Consider the following 18,659-nt stretch of genomic DNA (forward strand, 5'->3'; position numbering starts at 1 on the left):
CCTTTATTTTTTTTTTTAAATTTTAACTTGACTACATGTTCTTTATTAAACAATATTCATAATTTAATTCTCTAACAAAAACATTAGATTCAATTCAAAACAGAGAAAAAAAATATTTTGAAAACGTCGTCATAATTTAAATCTACAGGCTTGCATCCCATTAAAATGAGATCTCATCTTGTCACTGTGATAAAACGTTTTGCATCTTGTAAAAATAAAATGTTTATATATCTGTTATTGTACCTTGATATGTAGAAATAGGACATTGTTAGAAGTTCTTAAAAATAAAATTCAAATTTCATTAATACTCTTGTCATTATTTTGAACAAAAAAATCTTCATGATTGAGGAGTAAGCAAGGCTTTGAACTTAAGAGCTTGTTCCCTGAATAACTTTAAGAAGATATTGCAATAGGATTTGAACACTTAAAGTTCCAAAGGATATTTCATATATATATATATATATATATACATTAGTCGACATTTATATATTTTTAAGGTTCAGATCTAAATGACCTAGCATATTTCAGTACTCTTGATCATTCTTCTTTAATAGCCAAGGGTTTCTGAAACACTATCCTTATAAACAAGGTTTATAAGGGGATTAGCGTATTGGGGATCCTTAATTCAAAGAATTGTAGTCTCCCGCTTTCAGTGTCTTTTTGATGAGATGTCATTATTTATGGCAAATTGTGTGAAATATGAACGTCCTATCATATGTCATTCAGAAGTTATCACCCAAGTTGAATTTTTTTGAGAAGAGTAGACAGGAGCTGACTAACAACCAACTCTGGGTCAATCATGAAGGTCAGGGTCAATGGGTCAGAAATCATAGCATGCTCAGAAATATCTTGTCACAGGTAATGCACACGTCAAATATGAAAGCCGCATATTCTCTCAATCTCAAAAGTTACTAAGGATAAATTAAAATTTTTGAAAATTAGGTCAAAGTTCAAGGTCAAAAAAGAGATATGAAAAAGAATCCTAGTGCTTATAAAAACTTCTGTGACTGGACTTTGTTTTACATGAAGTCATGAAGACCTTGAACCATCCCTTGAACATTTTTATAATATAGAACAAACACAGCAGTATTTATTTAGATTCTATTTCACTTTTCATGACTTTTTCTATCAGAAAACAATGCATGATTAAATGTGTATAACAGAGGACCTGGATCACCCTAGATATTGGCTGAGTAACAAACAAAAAACATACTATTTTACACACACTCACAGAAGCACCAAAAGAAAAATTAGTCATACAGCAATTCACTTTGATACAAAGTTTACTGCTTTTTTATCTTCTCATTGTTTCTAACAAAACAATGTCTAAGAAGTGTCTCCACATTATATTTTTAGACAGTGCTTAATCATAGATTATCATTAGACCAAAAGTGAGGCAGATCTTACACGAGAAACTTCTCACTTACATCAGATGTGATCATACATGTATATGCATACACACAAAAAAATCCATGTTTCATGAACTGCAATACAAGGCATGAAATTTACAACGGGTTCCTTAAGTTTTACATATAAGACAATATGCAATTAATTTTCATTCACCTATTAAGATACACTATCTAACGTTATATATTTATTTGATTTCTCAGACGGTTTACCGGTACAACAATTTAACAGATGAGAAGAAATGCCATGGAAAAGGACCGACAATAAATATGAAACATTAAATTACCATTCATACATGTAGTTAACACAAGCTGCAATATAACATGGATGAAAATTTTAAGATATGTTAGACAAGCTTTCAGCTCAGTCTAAAATAGGTAAACATGTACATTATAAAAATTTGTAATACACAATGGATGAAAAAGAATGTTAAGAAAGGAATCAAAACACAAATACACTAGTTTAATACAGTTGGCTTGATAAGACTAAAAAATCATCTTAAACTGAGCTTGTTTAAATTTTCTTGTTTGAATTTAATTTTTTGCCACAAACTATAACGTAATGAAAGTGCTTTTAATGCTATGCTGAACCTGTTTGAATAGATTTGAATACAATTTTCTCAGAGAACAAATGAGATACATGTGATACAGGTCATTATTGCACTTTAAATGCACTCAACAAGTTAAATGTTTATTGCATTTCACACAAAATCCATGTGCAACCACACCAATAATGTAAATCAAATTAAGATATAGAAGCACTCTGTTATGTTTTGGTATTAAAACCCAGACCTCTGTTTACAATTTCATTTTTCTCAAACATTTCTGGAAAGATATGCAGCTCTTCCATTGTCAGAGAATAAAAACATAGCATCACATTGAATGAACAAGTTCAGGTTAGGCAACATAGCAGGAATCTTCTTTCTCCTCCCACTGATTTAACTCGAGCTCAGAAATACTGCCATGATTATACGGTAGTGAGAGGCACCTAGTTGCTGCCCAATACTTTCTTCCCATAAAGTCTCATGGGGAATATGCTTGCACCACATTTTCATATACTGAGAGTATGTTTTTGGTGCACTTTTTCCTTTGAATTTCTTCATATAAATTGGAACTTCTTACAAACACACATAGAGAAAGCACTGAGTAAATTAGTCCTGCATGTCCTCTTGAATTTCATGAGGTCCCAAGATTCCTGGCACAGACATCTGAATTTTACGTTTCTCCTCCTGAGCTTGCTTGATGGCCATCTCTCTTTCCTCAAGGAACAGATCTTGGTTGTCTTCACCAGCAAACTCCTATAAAGAGAATTCAAAAATTAAAATCACTTATTCATTAAAAATAATCTTGAAAGAGCCAATTAAGAAATATTTCAGATAAATTTTGATATTTTTTTTTAAATTAAAATCTGCAGTTTCTGCCCCTATTTAACTCAAGAAGTCCCTTAGGTGCTCCTTGAATGCTGCAATGTCTTGGCTGAAAGCTAAACAGACCTTCAATGAATATTTTTATCTGGGGTCCTAAATAAAAAATTCAACATTCCTTTATATGGTGAATTTGTTTTATTCTTCATTAACTTCTTTTTCTCTGTCTGACAAGTTATTTTTAATAGTGGTATTTTTCTGAGTGTTTTGAGAACTTACTCATTAAGATGAGGGAATGCAGATTTGAGGAGATTCATGAGGAACTGTTGGATGTAGGGGACATTCTGCATGGGAGGGCCTGAGGTGGGGGCTAGTGTCACCGTGATCTTCCCATTCTCCAACAGAGTGAACATGTAGGCCAGGATAGAAGCCTGTATTGTCAATCCTAAAAAACAATTCAAGTCTCTGAATCCAATCATACTGCAGGTGGCAGGTGATATTGGATGAAATAAATATAAAATTCTCAAAAATAAATGTACATGGTTTAAACGTTAAGACTCTTGAACATTAAAACTATTGGATACTGAAGAAAAGTTGTACCTGCTGTGTGAGAACTATCCGTCACAACAGAAAACACATGCTGTAAAATGTCTGTAAAATATGTTTGATAAAAGCTCTGTGCTGCTTCATCATGGTTCGCCACATTTTGTAACAACGTGTATAAAATGTCCAGACCAGTATCTGCCACATTCCTCATTGTATGTTTGAAAGCCCATATCACAGAATCTAACACCAGTTTAAACTGTTCTGGAGGGATGTTAAGGAAAGCTGAAATAAAATTAAAAGATAATCAATACATGTGTTTATCTTCTCTCTACAATTAGTGACAATTCTCAACAGCGTACATTACTAACCTTCGAAGCAATGTGAAGTGACACTTTGTAACAGCAAGAAAAAGTTTGTTCTGTGTTCAGGGAAATCCTCAAAATCTTTATTGATCATTTCTAGTGTACATTCAAACACAGCATCAAATATCTGGGGGATATCCTTCGTGATGTGACCCTTTAAGAAAAACAGCAGTATTAATAAATGTACAAATAAATGATCTACAACTACATAATTTGCAACATCATTCAAAATAAACCTTCATAAATTAAATTCTTCATGTAACATGGAAACATACAATGAAAATAAAAGGAAGTGCTAGATAAGGACTTGGAGTATTATATTATAATAGTGAAAACCGGAGGTGAAATAATTTGAAAAATCAGTGCATTAAAACTTAACTGTACAAATGAGAAAAACTAATATGAGAGGAATAAAAAAGAAATCAAAAAGTGTAGTTTTAATGCTTCATCCTTGGTCTTGTGCAAATATTGCAAGGATTGGCAGCTTTGGACAAACAAATGACAATATCCAACTCAATCTCACAGATCAGACTTAGAAGTTTTAGTAAAAAATGTTAATATTTACATGTTTTTTTTTTGATTTTATGTTTCAGTAACTTAATTTTCCCTAAAGACAGGGAAAAGTTCATTTCCTACCTCTAATCTGTTGACAATGGTTGCCATGGTGCTGAGGACTTCTGGTTCCCTGGCTGCAGAGACATTTCTCTGATAATCTAGTAGTACAGCATCCAGAAGAGGTGGAATGAAATTTTCTGCCACCTAAACAAAGTAAATGCATGAGATGTTAATTCTCTCTCTTATTCATGGGACATTGTTTACCCCATATAAAATTCTGATTTTCTGTTATGAACCACCCTAACCCTAATTGTTCTGATTGAACAAAATTTCAAATTTCATTAAACTAAACCCTTGCTTCTCAATGATGCTGTCTCAAAATACTTCTAAAAAAAATTTCCTTTTCCCTATATATTCCAATGAAATTTGATCTCCTAGGGGCCCCTCTTACCCCCAGGGGTCATGGCATGAATCTATGGTACTTGAGGATGGTTCTTTATAAATATGACTAACATGATTTGATGATCTCAAAAAGTAATTAAGATTTTTCTTCCTGCAATACAATGACTGTATTCAATCACTGTTGAGATCACAATCAACCTTCAGTACTCACCATCTGTGGATCATTGGAGCGACTGACCCAGCCCGATATTAGCTTCAGTGTCTCCTTCTTCACAGTTCTCATGCTGCGTATCAGAGGCTGCTTCGTCACCGTCTCACCATTTGTTGCTATTGCACTACTAATGTTCTCACTCATCACTTTGTACCTTTAAATTCCAATAAATTCTTCCTAACTGTAACAACAAATGGAGAACATTTACTATGACTATGAAATGGTAAAACAAATTCTTGTCACTTTGTTGAAATATAAAACTCATTTAATTTTCATGGACATGAATTGACGTTTCTTTTTGATTTCACACTAACCTGCACTACATAAGGATGACCCAGTGCCTTGCATGCTCTAACATTTGTCTTGAGAATGTTTCCTAGTTGTTTTACAGCATCAGGGTCCTTGAGAACTTCTACGTTCTGTGTCGCCTGGTTTATGATTCCGTCCCACACTTGGTTCGGTAACAAGAGGTATCGCTCTATCAAATGTTCCTGAGCTACCTGGTCATTCTGAGCACTGATCATCATCCCCCCTGCTTCATAAATGTGTGCACCTAAGAAGAAAAATAACATTGGTTGTTCTTTGAATCACTTGTGGCAATTACAAATCACTTCTTCTATGATTTAACCCTCATGTTTAATAAGGGACAAACATGCATCTTACAGGTGTATGTAGATATAACTCTAGTTTAATCAGTTTTTAAAAGGGATGGGTAACCAGTACAGGTAAGTAGAAGTGAATTATTCAAATTGAATACTAATGAATTATTTATCAAAAGTCCATTTCAAAGAAATTTTTTTTGTTCAGAATGTTGCACTACAGAATCAATGAAAGCTTCCAACCAATTTTAATCTTTATATTGTCTTCTTAAAAGATAACATTCATACATGTAATCATTACAGCCTCATAAATACCCGATCTGTTGACCATTTCTCCTGAGATTTCTTACCTGTTGTGGCTGTAGATCACAGATGATTGTGTTGATCCCATTTAGAATTTCCTCAATGAATGGCATCACCTCTCCAACCTGGACTTGAACAAAATGTCTCCTGCACTTCTGGGAAACTTAATGAAGGTATCACATGCCATATCTTGTACACCATCATGGGTTTCTTTGAGGAGAAAAACAAAAGCTTGATCACTTCTTTTTACCTTGTATTCTTGTCATAGCAGTATAGCTAAGTATAACACACAGTATAGCTCTCTTCATGTATGAATGTACAGTGGAGTCTCATAATTACGATCAAAAACATACATGTGCAGTATATAAAGGTTTTTGTTTCTGAAATCTTTTATATTTTTCAATTATAAGGATCTCATGAAATTTACTATTGGACAATCTTCAATGCTGAGCCCTGAAATTAACTTTCCTATTTTATATTTTGTGTAGTGTTTGGTGCTTTGCATTTCCAATGTACCATGCATCTGTTATAATTAAACACCACTGTACTTTATCTTTAATAAATTTTACATAGGAACTTCACTTCAAATTTACATTTCCCAACAAAACCTGTCAAAGCAACTCACCATGCATGAACTCAAAGAGTTTGTTGACAACCGTTTTGAGGAACCTCCAGTGTGCCCAAGGGAAAGCGGGATATTGTCCCCCCAAATACATAATGTTGGAGGCTACAATAGCTTTGTTGCCCTTTCCCCCCTTTTTTGTTCACCCCCTAACAGGTTGTTTAAATACACAAATACACTTTCATAAATTTTCATATCAGAATTTTTGTACAGTCTCTGTAGTAACAAAAAAAAAAAAAATATTTAAATTTACCAAAAAATTTTAACCTTGATGACCGTTACTAGAAATCTTTTCTCGTCATCTTCATGCATGGCTCCACTAATGGATCCTATGGCCCAACATAACTGAAACAGAAAAATCCCTCATCATAACAATCAAAAGTAAGGGAATTTTAAAATATCATTTTATGTTTTCTATTTATGTTACATCCTGCTTTCTCCTCGAGATGGAATCTCATATCCTACTTACTGTATTCAGATTCTTCCAAGACCACTCGGTACCATCCACCTGATGGTGAAGTTTTTCTGTCATAATAGACTCTGTATCGTTGTAATCCAAGTGAGTCAGATACACTAAAATAGAACATGGAGAATCCTCAGTCAACTGAATGAGATATAGGCAGCCTTCTTTGTGGTATACTCACGGAGTAGAATCTTACCTAGTGTTTCTCTCATGTTTTTGTACAGATTGATGGAGTTTTATCTTTAAAAACTCCACAACCTCTCCTGTTCATTTCCACAAAAGGACTTCCTCTGGCTTTGCCATTCTTGAAATCATGACCCTTCGGACCTATTAAAATTAGATTTTATATATTATTAATACAAAATCAAAAGCAAATTCAAACAAAACGAAATAAAATGCAAATCGAAAAATTCTTCATTTCCACACAATACCAACCCGTGATAAGACTTGTGTGTAGAGCTGTCTCCTGGCAGGCACATCATTGTGGGGGGTTTTCCCATGAGCAGGGGGATGTGTTGGAAGAAAAGGGGGTCTCTCTATACAGATCAGCAGCCAGTGTGTTCCAGTACTCCAAAGCAATCTTAAAGATCTCCACCTCCTCCACTTCTGATATTAGTATTAGGTAATTCAAGGCCTACCAAAATCAAGGAATTTAATTCAAATCCTGCAAGTCTAAAACCTGGGCAAGCCTATACAATAGCAGTTTGCCAATAAAACCTTTTATACCTCCAGTAAGACACTGTGCAGGTCCTGCTTCCTCTCAATCAGCTGGCCATGTTCTTTCAGGTATGTACAGAGAAAAAGACTCAAGTTCTGAATAAACTTTTGTTCATCATCTGTTCCTTTCTGATAGGCCTCCTTTAAATTTGTGTCTAAAGGCAGCATCTACATGTACAATTAGAAGCTTATTCAAATTTTTGCATAAATGACAATTGCAAAACAATTATGAACTACACAATTTTTTCCATATCTTGTCATTTAAGAATTTTCAATATGCATTTGATTACAAATCTCTGTACCTGTTTCAATTGAGTCATTGTGAGATTGAACAAGTGAACAAATTGCTCGTCATATTGTTGAACACAGACGGCAGCTAAAACGAGAAAATAAGAAAATGTGATAAATATATTATTGAGTTAAATAACTATCTTGTAACGATTCATATGTAAATCACCTATAAAAAAAAACTGTCAATATCAAATTCAACCTAAATATGTGCTTTACATTTAAATCACTCACCTATTTCTGTTAAGCACTTAAGGGTAATATTTCTGAATAATGGGACATTTAAAAACTGAAAAAAAAGTAAATTCCAAATTTATTCATAGATTCAAACTGAAAAAAATTCTTGTAATTTGTCATTATTCAATGTAATTCAACCAATATGAAAATAAATTGAAGAGTATTTGAATTCTTTTTTTTTTTTGCATGAACCATCTAACACTAACAGATAAAGCCTATATAAAGAGAGCTTAATAGAACCTTATAGATGAGTGTGGTGATCAACTTTGTCTCAAAGATGTATCCCAGTGGAATCCAGTTTAAGAATCGCAGGAGTGTCTCCAAAGTAGATCCCACCAATGGTGCATTCTGGGAGTTGTCCTACAAATGTAGCAAATTGTAAAATAATAATGACTGAACTTGAGTACGAGAATTCAATCACACAGTGGTAAAATCAAGGAGCTAAATATATATACATTATGGTTTTATCAAATACAAATACTATCAATCCCTGTGTAATATATCTTCTATATGCTTACTTCAATCTACATATAGTCATTCATTATAAACAATATACTGCCTTGAATAAATGTGCTTATTTAAAACATAATATACTGGAGCCTTTACCATGACAAATTGGCACAGCTGGAAGATAGAGGAAAATTCACTGCACATGCTGTCTTTTAAATGCTTGGCTTTAGCCTGTGTCATCTGACCACTGCTGAAGTCAAAGACCTCTTCACTGAAATAACAGCAGGAGAAAAACTTAAAAAATTGAGTATTATCTAAATTACAATACATCATTCAATCAAATTTTAGTGAACATTTCAACATATCATCATCAATAGTCTAAAGGAAAAGATTTTGTCTACTTACCTAAGCAGTTTCAGAATTGTTAAATTGTTCTGACACAATGATTCATTTGTTTTACTAGCTCCTACAATGTCGCTGATAAATGAGGGCCAATTCCTAGGCCATTCATATTTCAAAATCTGAGAAAGGAAAAAAAAAAGAATTTGTATGTACCTCAATATTTCATCAGAGGAAAGACTTATTTCAACCAGATATCCTATTAATTCAAACAAAGCCTATTATGTTAATACTGTACCTGTACTAAGATCATGTTGAGTTTTCCAACATACACTTTTTCTTTTTCCAATAAGGCAGCATCAGATGATGTTTTGATGATTAAACCCACAATGTATTTCTTTATACCTACATAAAAAAGACAAATTTTATGACAGGAAACATAGTAAAAGACAAGCTTATTTATTACGTAACAGGCAAAAAGATTCTGGCTCGAGTCAAATTGAAAAACTAATAATTTATCTGGAAACAATGGATTGACTTGCCTTCACATTGGGCTCGTGGCAAAACTTTCCATCTTGTCTTAATGACATTTTCTAAGATCTGGAGGGCATAATACTTGGTCTGTTGATTTACAGAATATTCTAAAATCGTGTCCACTCGGGTCCAAGAATCTGGATGTTCTTTCAGCGTTGTCAAAACTTCTTGTGCCATTCTTTGCTAAAATAAGAACAAAATTAGCCTGCAACATATCATACCAATTGAATTGAATTAATAATTAAAATACTATTTTTTTTATTTACAGAACACCTCTATACCTGTGGTCCATTGCCTGTGTACATCATTGTGACTATATTGTCCAGTAAGTTTATGTCCAGCTTCTGACTGAAGTCCAGGAGCTTGGCAGCCTCCTCTGAGAGGTTAACCGAATTCATTGCTATGGGTGGCATCAAAACCTTTTAAGGAAGTCACAGCACCTAAAACAAAACTTAGGTTTATCAAAAGTGAATTATTTATTTTCAAACTGAAAAATAGTAAGAATATGTATATGATGTCTATTCTGAGAAATGAAAATATATCAAATTACCAACAATATATTACAGGATAAAAAGCATGAATACAACTCATATTCTTAATTTAAAATAGCCCTATGTCATACAAGTTATTCTACCTCTGATATCATCACTAGGTTATATATAGATTTTGCATTCATTACCCCTCATTGCATACCTAGAACTTGTGGCCAGCATCCATCACTTCTTTAGATGTTGTCTTAGTCAGTTAGTCTTACTTTTAAAATTTTAATTGTTCAACATGCATTTGTGTTGATTACATGCATTGACCTGCATGTTTTCCCTTGATATGATAGGGTGTACATATATTTCATAATTTTGTCACAATCAAGTCACAGTGGCAATGTATAGTATGTCTACAAAGGCAGATTTGTTCAGCGAAATACTTTGACACCTTAATTAAGTTATGAACTTTGAAGTAATAAATATATAGAGACTTGGAAAATAGTCCAATGATGGGGATGTTTTTTCTCTCGTTTTAATTCAAGTCATGTCATTGTACTTAACCAGTGTTTTCCCTTTATTTTAAAGTAAAGGGTTAAAGATCGATTGTTACAGGCTAAGCGTTCATGTTAATGAACAGAACTATGTTAACCTAACAACAAATTTTGATTTCTAGGCGTCATTTTTATCAATTGAAGCGGTCAATTTGGCCGTCAGTCGGTTCTTAGAGAAAACACTGCTTAACTGAAAAAAATGCCAGTTTAGAATATTATATTAATATCATTATAGTCTATAAATGCGATTCAAAAATTGTTAGGCCGACATTATGACATTTCGCATGTAGTTAAAACACAGAACTTGAGCCTTGATGTCAGATGACGTGTTTCTTTTGGCATTATATGTTTGCTTATTGGAATATAATGTTTGCTTCGTGACATAATTTATGTACTAAGTTGTAGACCACTGTCATGCTGAGAATTGGGGGATACTACTAGATTCTACTAGTAGAGCTTTCTTTTCCATGGACTTGATGGAAATCCATTTTCCCAGTTGCTGCCTTACACAACATTGTTCAACCGACACGTAGATCTAGAGTACAACTTTGTCATGTTTTAGAAACCATTTCTAATATGTTTTACGGTGTGACCGTTGAGGCGAGCGCAGTTTTTTTACTATCAGAAACCTCCACATGTACTGTCTATCATTCAAGAAAAAGAATAAAACAAAACAATAAAAAGAAATCATTTCCCAAGCATCGGGATCGAGATTCCAAACTTCTCGGAAATGTCCGACAAAATCGGAAATACCCGAACCGTTGAAGTGACGAAAGTATGACGTCAGATAAAAAGTTCTTTTGACTTTGGACGAAAACGCTAGTTTTATGGAAAAGGATTGCTTTAAATCGTTCTTTTCAAGTAAGTTGTTGCCATGTTTTAGCCCCCATGTTGCTATACACCGCAACATGTTTTCCGAGTCTCACGGAAGCAACCGACATAACTTCGTCAAAATTCGTAAGTTTCCGGTGACGTCATTTGTATCATTTCCGAATGGCAAGGTGAAGGCCGGTGTTGTGACATGGGGGTATTTTTTGAATAAGGTAAGGCAAATCATTTCGTCATGATTTCGGTAAGAAACAATGTTTCTTTAATTTTTTACTTTTTTTGATTTATTCGCGCAAAGGACATTGGGTGGTGCAGGAATTCTGGGAAGGTTGCACAGAGAAATTTGGCTGACGTATGTACAGATTTCAATCCGAATTTCCTCTGTTCATACACGTTAGTCTATTGAGCTCGCTTCGCGAGCGTCGCTTCGCGACGCTCGCTGCGCTCGCTATAATATCTGCGTTAAATTGAACGTTGTTTTTTTTTTTTTTACTCAAAAGACTTTTTAAAAATAACTCAGATTAAATTTTTTATGTAAAATCGTTTTGGTAAAATTAAATTATATGATTTTGACGCGACACTATCCATTTATGAGTCTTTTTATTATTTTCGATTCTCTTGCAATGCAACATTTAGAAAGACCTTCCATGCTGTTCTTTGCCATCAGTAATTTTCCATTCTTATAAACCGCGCAATATCGGTCAATCACGTGATAAACATAAATATGCTTCCGTAGCTTCAAATATGGCCGCCTCCATAAAATAAAAGAAATTTAATGATGTGTTCCTTTCAAATACGCTTTTATGTGTCATTTCAGCTTTGAATGACTATCATAATCTACACACAAGAAGTCTTACCTCGAAGAACTTTTCCACTGACATACACCCAACTTTTTAAGAAAAGCATCGAAATTTCCTCAACCGGTTGAAACTGGAACATAACCGCCATATTCGTAAAACTTCGGAAAAATCCGTAAATAAACGACATTTAAAATTTTTTAAAGGGCTTTTTAAATAATGAAATCCTAAGACTATAAGAAATTATTCAGCTGTTGTTAACGTAACATACAACAGAGATAATTTAATATCTCACAGTTTGGAATATATCCCAAATACTATAGGTAATTAATTTTCGTGGGTTCTCAAAGTATAGTTCGCTTTTTTTGATTGGATGTTAAATTTTTGAGTATGAGAAGTTATGTTTAAAGAATCAAATGCCTTAGTTATATTTTTCTTCAACCAAATTTGTTTTAATCTAATTCAGTAAAGTCCTATTTTTCTAACTAACTAATTACTTATTTTCTGAAGGCAACTACCTCTTAGGTATTTATCTCATGAAAATGGAAAATTTTTCTGTAATACCCAATCAAAATGTTTGTAACATAGATAGTAAGATCTCACACCGTAGGTGGATCTTGACAAAATCGATAAAAAAAAGAGCTTGAAATGCTGGAAAATATGTCATTTAAACTTTTTTTTATCGCGAAACGAAAAAGCAAGTTCAGACATTGTAGCATTAGGCTATAAAAAGATTTATTTTAGTTTCTTTGGAGACGGTATTAAAAAACATCACAGACACTTGGGGTATGGACCCCCCTTTTCCATTTTTTTCTTTATATCTGGGGGTCGAGTCACCTTTTTCCTATTTTTGTATTCTAATATGCACTTAGAGTGACTATATATGATCAATAATGTAACTCTTTTGTCTCTATAAGCTGTTTTTAAAAACATCGTTTTCGACTAAAAGAGAGAAGTCTCTCTTTTTATGTATCAGATATAAAGAAAAAAAATGGAAAGGGGGGGGGGGGTCCATACCCCAAGTGCCTGTGAAAAAGATAATAAAATGCAGCCACAGGCACCTGACGTTACTTATTTTTCTTTTAATAAAAAAAAAAAACCCATACCTATGGGTATATATATTTTTTTTATTAAAAAAAAGTAACGTCAGGTGCCTGTGAATGCAGCATATGTTCGCACGACTTGAACTATTGGTTTGATTCAATTAAGCTGACTGTAGCATAAATATCGAGAAGAGAGGCCCCTTTTTACAAAAGAATAAAGACTTGACAGTCAAACATGTAATTCTACTTAATTATTATTTTCTAATGAACCTTTCGAAAACTGTTTTGATAGTTTTAAAATTAAAAATTAAAGAATTCAGAAACATATAGTTGTATGTCATCAATTTAAAATTGAATAATTCATTTTGAAAATAATACATCAAACCAAAAGTATTGGGTCTTAGTTTTAAGTTCTTTTTGTGAAACGAAAACATTCTCTGTTTTGAACGTTATTTTTGCTACGAGAAGTTTGAATTAGTATGAAATCGTACAATATACATTTCAAATGATAATCTTCAATGGAGTTCCAGTCCAACATTTTAACTCGAAGGAAATTGTAAAATTAGTCAATCAAAAGTCGGGAAACTCGACTTTCCAACACCCTCTCCTGACGCAGCTGCGGTGAACTTGTGCCTATTGCTATTTCTTCAAGAATTTTGTAATGTATTTTCATCTGGATTTGATGTTTTCCACATTCTAAAGACACAGTATTTCAGTTATCGTTTAATCGAGAAATTTTGTGAGAATTTTTATGTTATTGATAGCCTGGGATTCCAGCATTTGAAACGGAAAAAGGGTGGAAAACTCAAAGCAAATAGACCTATTGCTAAAAGTAAGTTTTGAAAATGCAAACGTACACAAAAAAAGAAATAATCGGGAACAATGTGTCTTGCGTTAATACGCAAAATAGTTTTCGCGAATACGTTATTTAGCTGCATGTAACTAAACATGATGGTTTTGGCACACAGTCATTTGAAAATTTTGATTCTGTGGTGTTAAATTCATCCTTAGATCTAAAAAAGAAGTCTGTTCGCGCATTCTGTCATATTTGGCGTATTTTTCATAAGTTCAGACTAACCAAAATTAAAAAGATTTTTCTATTTCATGTATTTTGCTACTTTAAATAAAGATAGGACTTTCCTGTAAATTACAAAATTTAAATCAATCGCGTTTCATAAATATCCGATATTTAAAACAATAACTGATTAAAGTCAATCTAACTATAGAAACTTGGGGATACCTAGGTGTCGGCTTCCCCCCCCCCCCCATTTTTTTTGCAAAGATAACATTAAGACATAATATAGGCAGCCCCCACTTTAAATTTGCTTCTGACGCCTATGGGATATTAGTTCAAAATCGGTGTAAAATTTAATTTTAACGTAAAAAGCAAATATAATGTAAACCTATACTTAAGGATATCTGATCCTCAGCAAGGAAGGATAACTCCAAAAATCAATCTTTAATTTAAAATGCATTATTATGAAGCTTGAAAATGAATTTTTTTTTCATGCATCAATTTTCATTTTATTCATCTATATATGATTCAAGGTTTTTGGAAATCTTAGAAAAGGTCTTATGAAAAATTGACAATTTTACCCTATAAAAGGAAAAAAAACAGTTTTAGAGAAATAAGATTTTCTTGAATTGAGCCTTAGATACCAATGCTAATTAGCATGATATGAAATTAAAAGTGATTTGTGATTTCTTGCAATGATAGCAAAAATATTTTACATTGTGTATTATATAATACATGAAGGAAATAGAAGACACAGAATACCAAATACATATAAGTATAAAAATCATGACAATTTCACTGAATGCCTGGATACCTATTGTTTTTTAACATAAAATATATTTGTTGATCAATTTGCAAATCACGGACATTTTATTTCGTTGTTTTGAATAGAATATCAGTATACACGTATTTTCTATATTTACTTTATTAAGGGGGGGGGGGGGGTCGAGACATATACATATATCTATGTACCAATACGCCTACCCCTAAAAAAGTTTATTATCATTGCCATATATATGTCACACATACAGGCAATTGTTTCTGTAAGTTTTATAATGATAATAAAATGTTTTATTATTATATATACTATGGGTAAAAAAAAACTTATAACAGAAACAGACGACTGTGGTCAGACACCATCCAATGACATCTAGTTAAAAAGGGGGATGTGGTGGATTGTCTTAGCTCCAAGCTAAAAAATTCTTTTTTGTAAAAGGGGGGGGGGGTTAGCTTACAAAAAAGTGGGGATGGGCTGCTACGCATGCTTACGATAATGTGCTTGCAATAAATTTAAGAGTATAAAAATGAAGGAAAAAATGGATTGTTAACAATGATTTAAAAAGTACCTAACATTCTAATTTTTTCATTCATAAAGTATATGGTATACTGAAGAGTTTTGTACCATAGCATACCCTGAACGATTGTGATGTCGTGTAAATATTTCATACTTGGCCTTTGATCTTTTGCGTTGACTTACTTCTGGACCGTGCACGTTTAAAGATATGGATTTTTTAATATCGACCTTAGGATAAACGAAATTTGTTTGTCTTACCACTGTTGATAAACATTCACATTATTACCTAACATTTGTAAATAAGTTTAAAATTGTTTATGTTTAACAAATTACGTAAATCTCGTTATTGTTTCGGTACAGCCCCTTGTATTCAAGAACGAGGTCATAAAGGTTGAAAATAATAAGTATTGTATTCAACAAGTACACACGACTTATAGATTTGCAATTCCATATCACAGAAATATTTTGTAAAAAAAGACTTTCTATTATAATATTTAAATAAAGAAAATAGTGCTATAACGAATTCCATGATCTGAATGATTGACAAGTTTTATTTTATTCATTTATAGGGTTACGTATAATTTAAACTTTTTAAGCTTATCCTTGCCGTCTCCAATGTATATTTAATTTCCCCATTTTTGCCATACCCTGAAAATCGCGCGTACACACGAGAGTAATCTGGAATATTGGATTCAGGATACCTCTTGAGGATCCTAGAATACCGTGTACATGTTCTATATTGATTTTACTAATACTCCTATTACCAAACTGAATTGATCATTACAAGTATTATAAATCTTATAATAGAAGTGTATTGAACAACATTATCAACGAAAGAATATATACATGCATCTGATGTACGAGTATGTGTTCAGTTTGCCAAGCATGTCTGAAATTAAATAAGTAACTTATTGATCTGAAATAGGTAAATTAGTAGGAACAGTTCTCAAATCTATGCTCAAACCTCTAGAAATACAGAATTACCAATACTTTTATCAAGGCTTGTTAATGAAATTTCAATGATCTATATTCCGTATATTAATTGTACACGATAACTTTAATATAATAAGCAGCTAACAGTAGTTTGCTGATGCTGTGACCGTTTGACTTCATTGTAGCGCAGACTGTATCAACTTTGACTTTGTTTTTTATGATCCTTTTATCTTGATATAGAAACCTCATATAAGTATCTGTTTGTTTTTATGTTGTTTAATATGCCTCTGGAAAATTTTTCACTCACTAGTATGTGTTACTCTAATCTAAACTTAAAATTTTCTTTATGATTCAATTTACATGTTCAAAAAGGCGAGGAGGTATATTCATATATAATATGTATGTGTGTCAAAATTATATACATTATGATTAAGATTTTCCTGTCTGTCTAGTTTTTGGTTGTAATATTTTTCAAACGAATCCAGGTTTGGACCAGAATACTAGCATTACCAAATCCATGACATGCAATCTTTGAGCGTAGGCGCCAGTCTTGGCAATGCTTGTCTGTAATTTTTCGATTGTGTGAAATGTGTAGCCCAAGTTTGTTAGCAACAATTCCTAAATATGCATCGTCAATAACCAAGTATTTCACGTAAGGGAAAGCTGCAGTCATCTGTTGCACAAGGTCCATGGACGCTATGATAGCGCCACCTGCCAGATATGGCGGATAACGATGGAATGGGTAATCTTCAAAAGGAACATACCATTTGCTGGACTTGTCACGGAAAGGCTCGGACATGGGTAAGACATATCCCGAGAGAAGAGAAACATTACTCGTTAACTTTACTAAAAAGAAAAGCAAATTTGGAAGATTCACATAAAAGTCGTCATCGACGAAGAGAAGAAAGCGAGCGCTGGAGCAGTACGTTGTTGCCCATCGGAAAGCCATTATTGTCTTATATGTATTATTCCTGTAATCGTCCTGAAAATCTTCCTGTATTATGTCGTGATGGAAATCATTTTCTTTAATAATAATTGGGTTAAACTCAGAAGAACCTAATAGGAAAACAACTTTTATAGCTGGATCCGGAATATTACCCCAGGTCTTTCGGATGGCATCACGATTTTCCATATGGGAAGCTGCTGATTTTACGAGTATCACCAAAGTAACTGTCGACGACAGACACGTTTTTTCAGGATTAATAATGTAAGAAAAGGGATGAGGATTAATAACAGGCAGTGGAACTGGTTCCTTCTTTTTGATCTGATCAAAGATCCCTTTGAAGTCGACATTTAACGGATATTGGTGATAAATTGGCGTCTTTTTTTCTTGGTGTCTTATTAAATCTGCGTAATAGTTTTTTCTCACCTTCTTTTCTTCATGTAAGAGAAAGGCATAATTGACCGAAACGAATTTAGTTTTAAATTGGAGACTTTCGAAACTTTCACTCTGCAAATTGTTAGTTTTATACTTTTCCTTCAAAGTATATGCATGGAACAAATTTTGGAAAATGTAAATTACAACTGATAAATAAAAAACGTAAAAAGTCAACTTTAGCAGGAAAGTGCGTTTTCTTCTTATCCACACCATCACTCTGAAACGATACAACACAGTTTAACAAGGAAAGAACTAAACTACATCAAACAACTGTTATGTCTCGGATTAAGCTAACAGCTATATCGTGTATAAAAAAAACTAAAAATATGAATTCTGCAGCTTAAATTTAGAGCCAAATAATTTTTAAGTATATTTATAGAAAAATAAAGTATTTTGTCCTTGTTTGGACTCAAATATTGTTCATTTTATGCTCGAGATAGTCATGTTTTATAATGCATTTACATTTTAACTGTTTAATCAATATAACCTGTCTCAATCCTACACCACATTTTTTTTCTTCAGGTTTTCAAGTCACCAAATCAAAATTATGTATGACTTTAAAATCATGTTGATTTAATCATTATACATCTTCCCCTTATGAGGAATACTTTGAATTGTAGGTTAAAAATTCTAAGTTACTCCTTTAATGTAGGACTTGATTTTGTTTTTTTTCTTTGTTTTTTTTTTTTTTTTTTTTTTTTTTTGAGAAAGAAAAGAAAACTAAATATATAGAAAACTTGTCTATCAGTATTGTAAACATGAAAACTGTTGATTAAGGATGCATAACACAATAAAAAATTTAGATATGCAGGTAATGTTGTTTTTTTTATATACATGTAAATATTGCAGATATTTCTGACATTGTGACCAAAATCTTACAAAAAAAAAAATTCCCACTTTACTTGCACGGAAAACGTCACTTTTTGAAAAATTATTGTAG

At 32.8% G+C, this 18,659-nt stretch overlaps 1 protein-coding gene and 1 pseudogene across 1 annotated transcript; both read right to left on the minus strand.

Moving 5' to 3' along the window:
- Positions 1–2,557: 2,557 nt before the first annotated feature.
- On the minus strand, positions 2,558–12,195 carry LOC134269081 (exportin-1-like; annotated as a pseudogene).
- A 4,594-nt stretch (positions 12,196–16,789) lies between these two features.
- LOC134269080 (beta-1,3-galactosyltransferase brn-like) lies at positions 16,790–18,259 on the minus strand. Its single transcript, XM_062751302.1, has one exon. The coding sequence runs from the start codon at positions 17,930–17,932 to the stop codon at positions 16,790–16,792; it is 1,143 nt and encodes a 380-aa protein (XP_062607286.1). The 5' UTR covers positions 17,933–18,259.
- Between the last annotated feature and the right edge of the window lie 400 nt (positions 18,260–18,659).

This window comes from Saccostrea cucullata, unplaced genomic scaffold (assembly GCF_032062105.1).
Source record: "Saccostrea cucullata isolate Sc308-1 unplaced genomic scaffold, CSIRO_AGI_Scuc_v1 ctg8684, whole genome shotgun sequence".
NCBI classification, from domain to species: domain Eukaryota; kingdom Metazoa; phylum Mollusca; class Bivalvia; order Ostreida; family Ostreidae; genus Saccostrea; species Saccostrea cuccullata.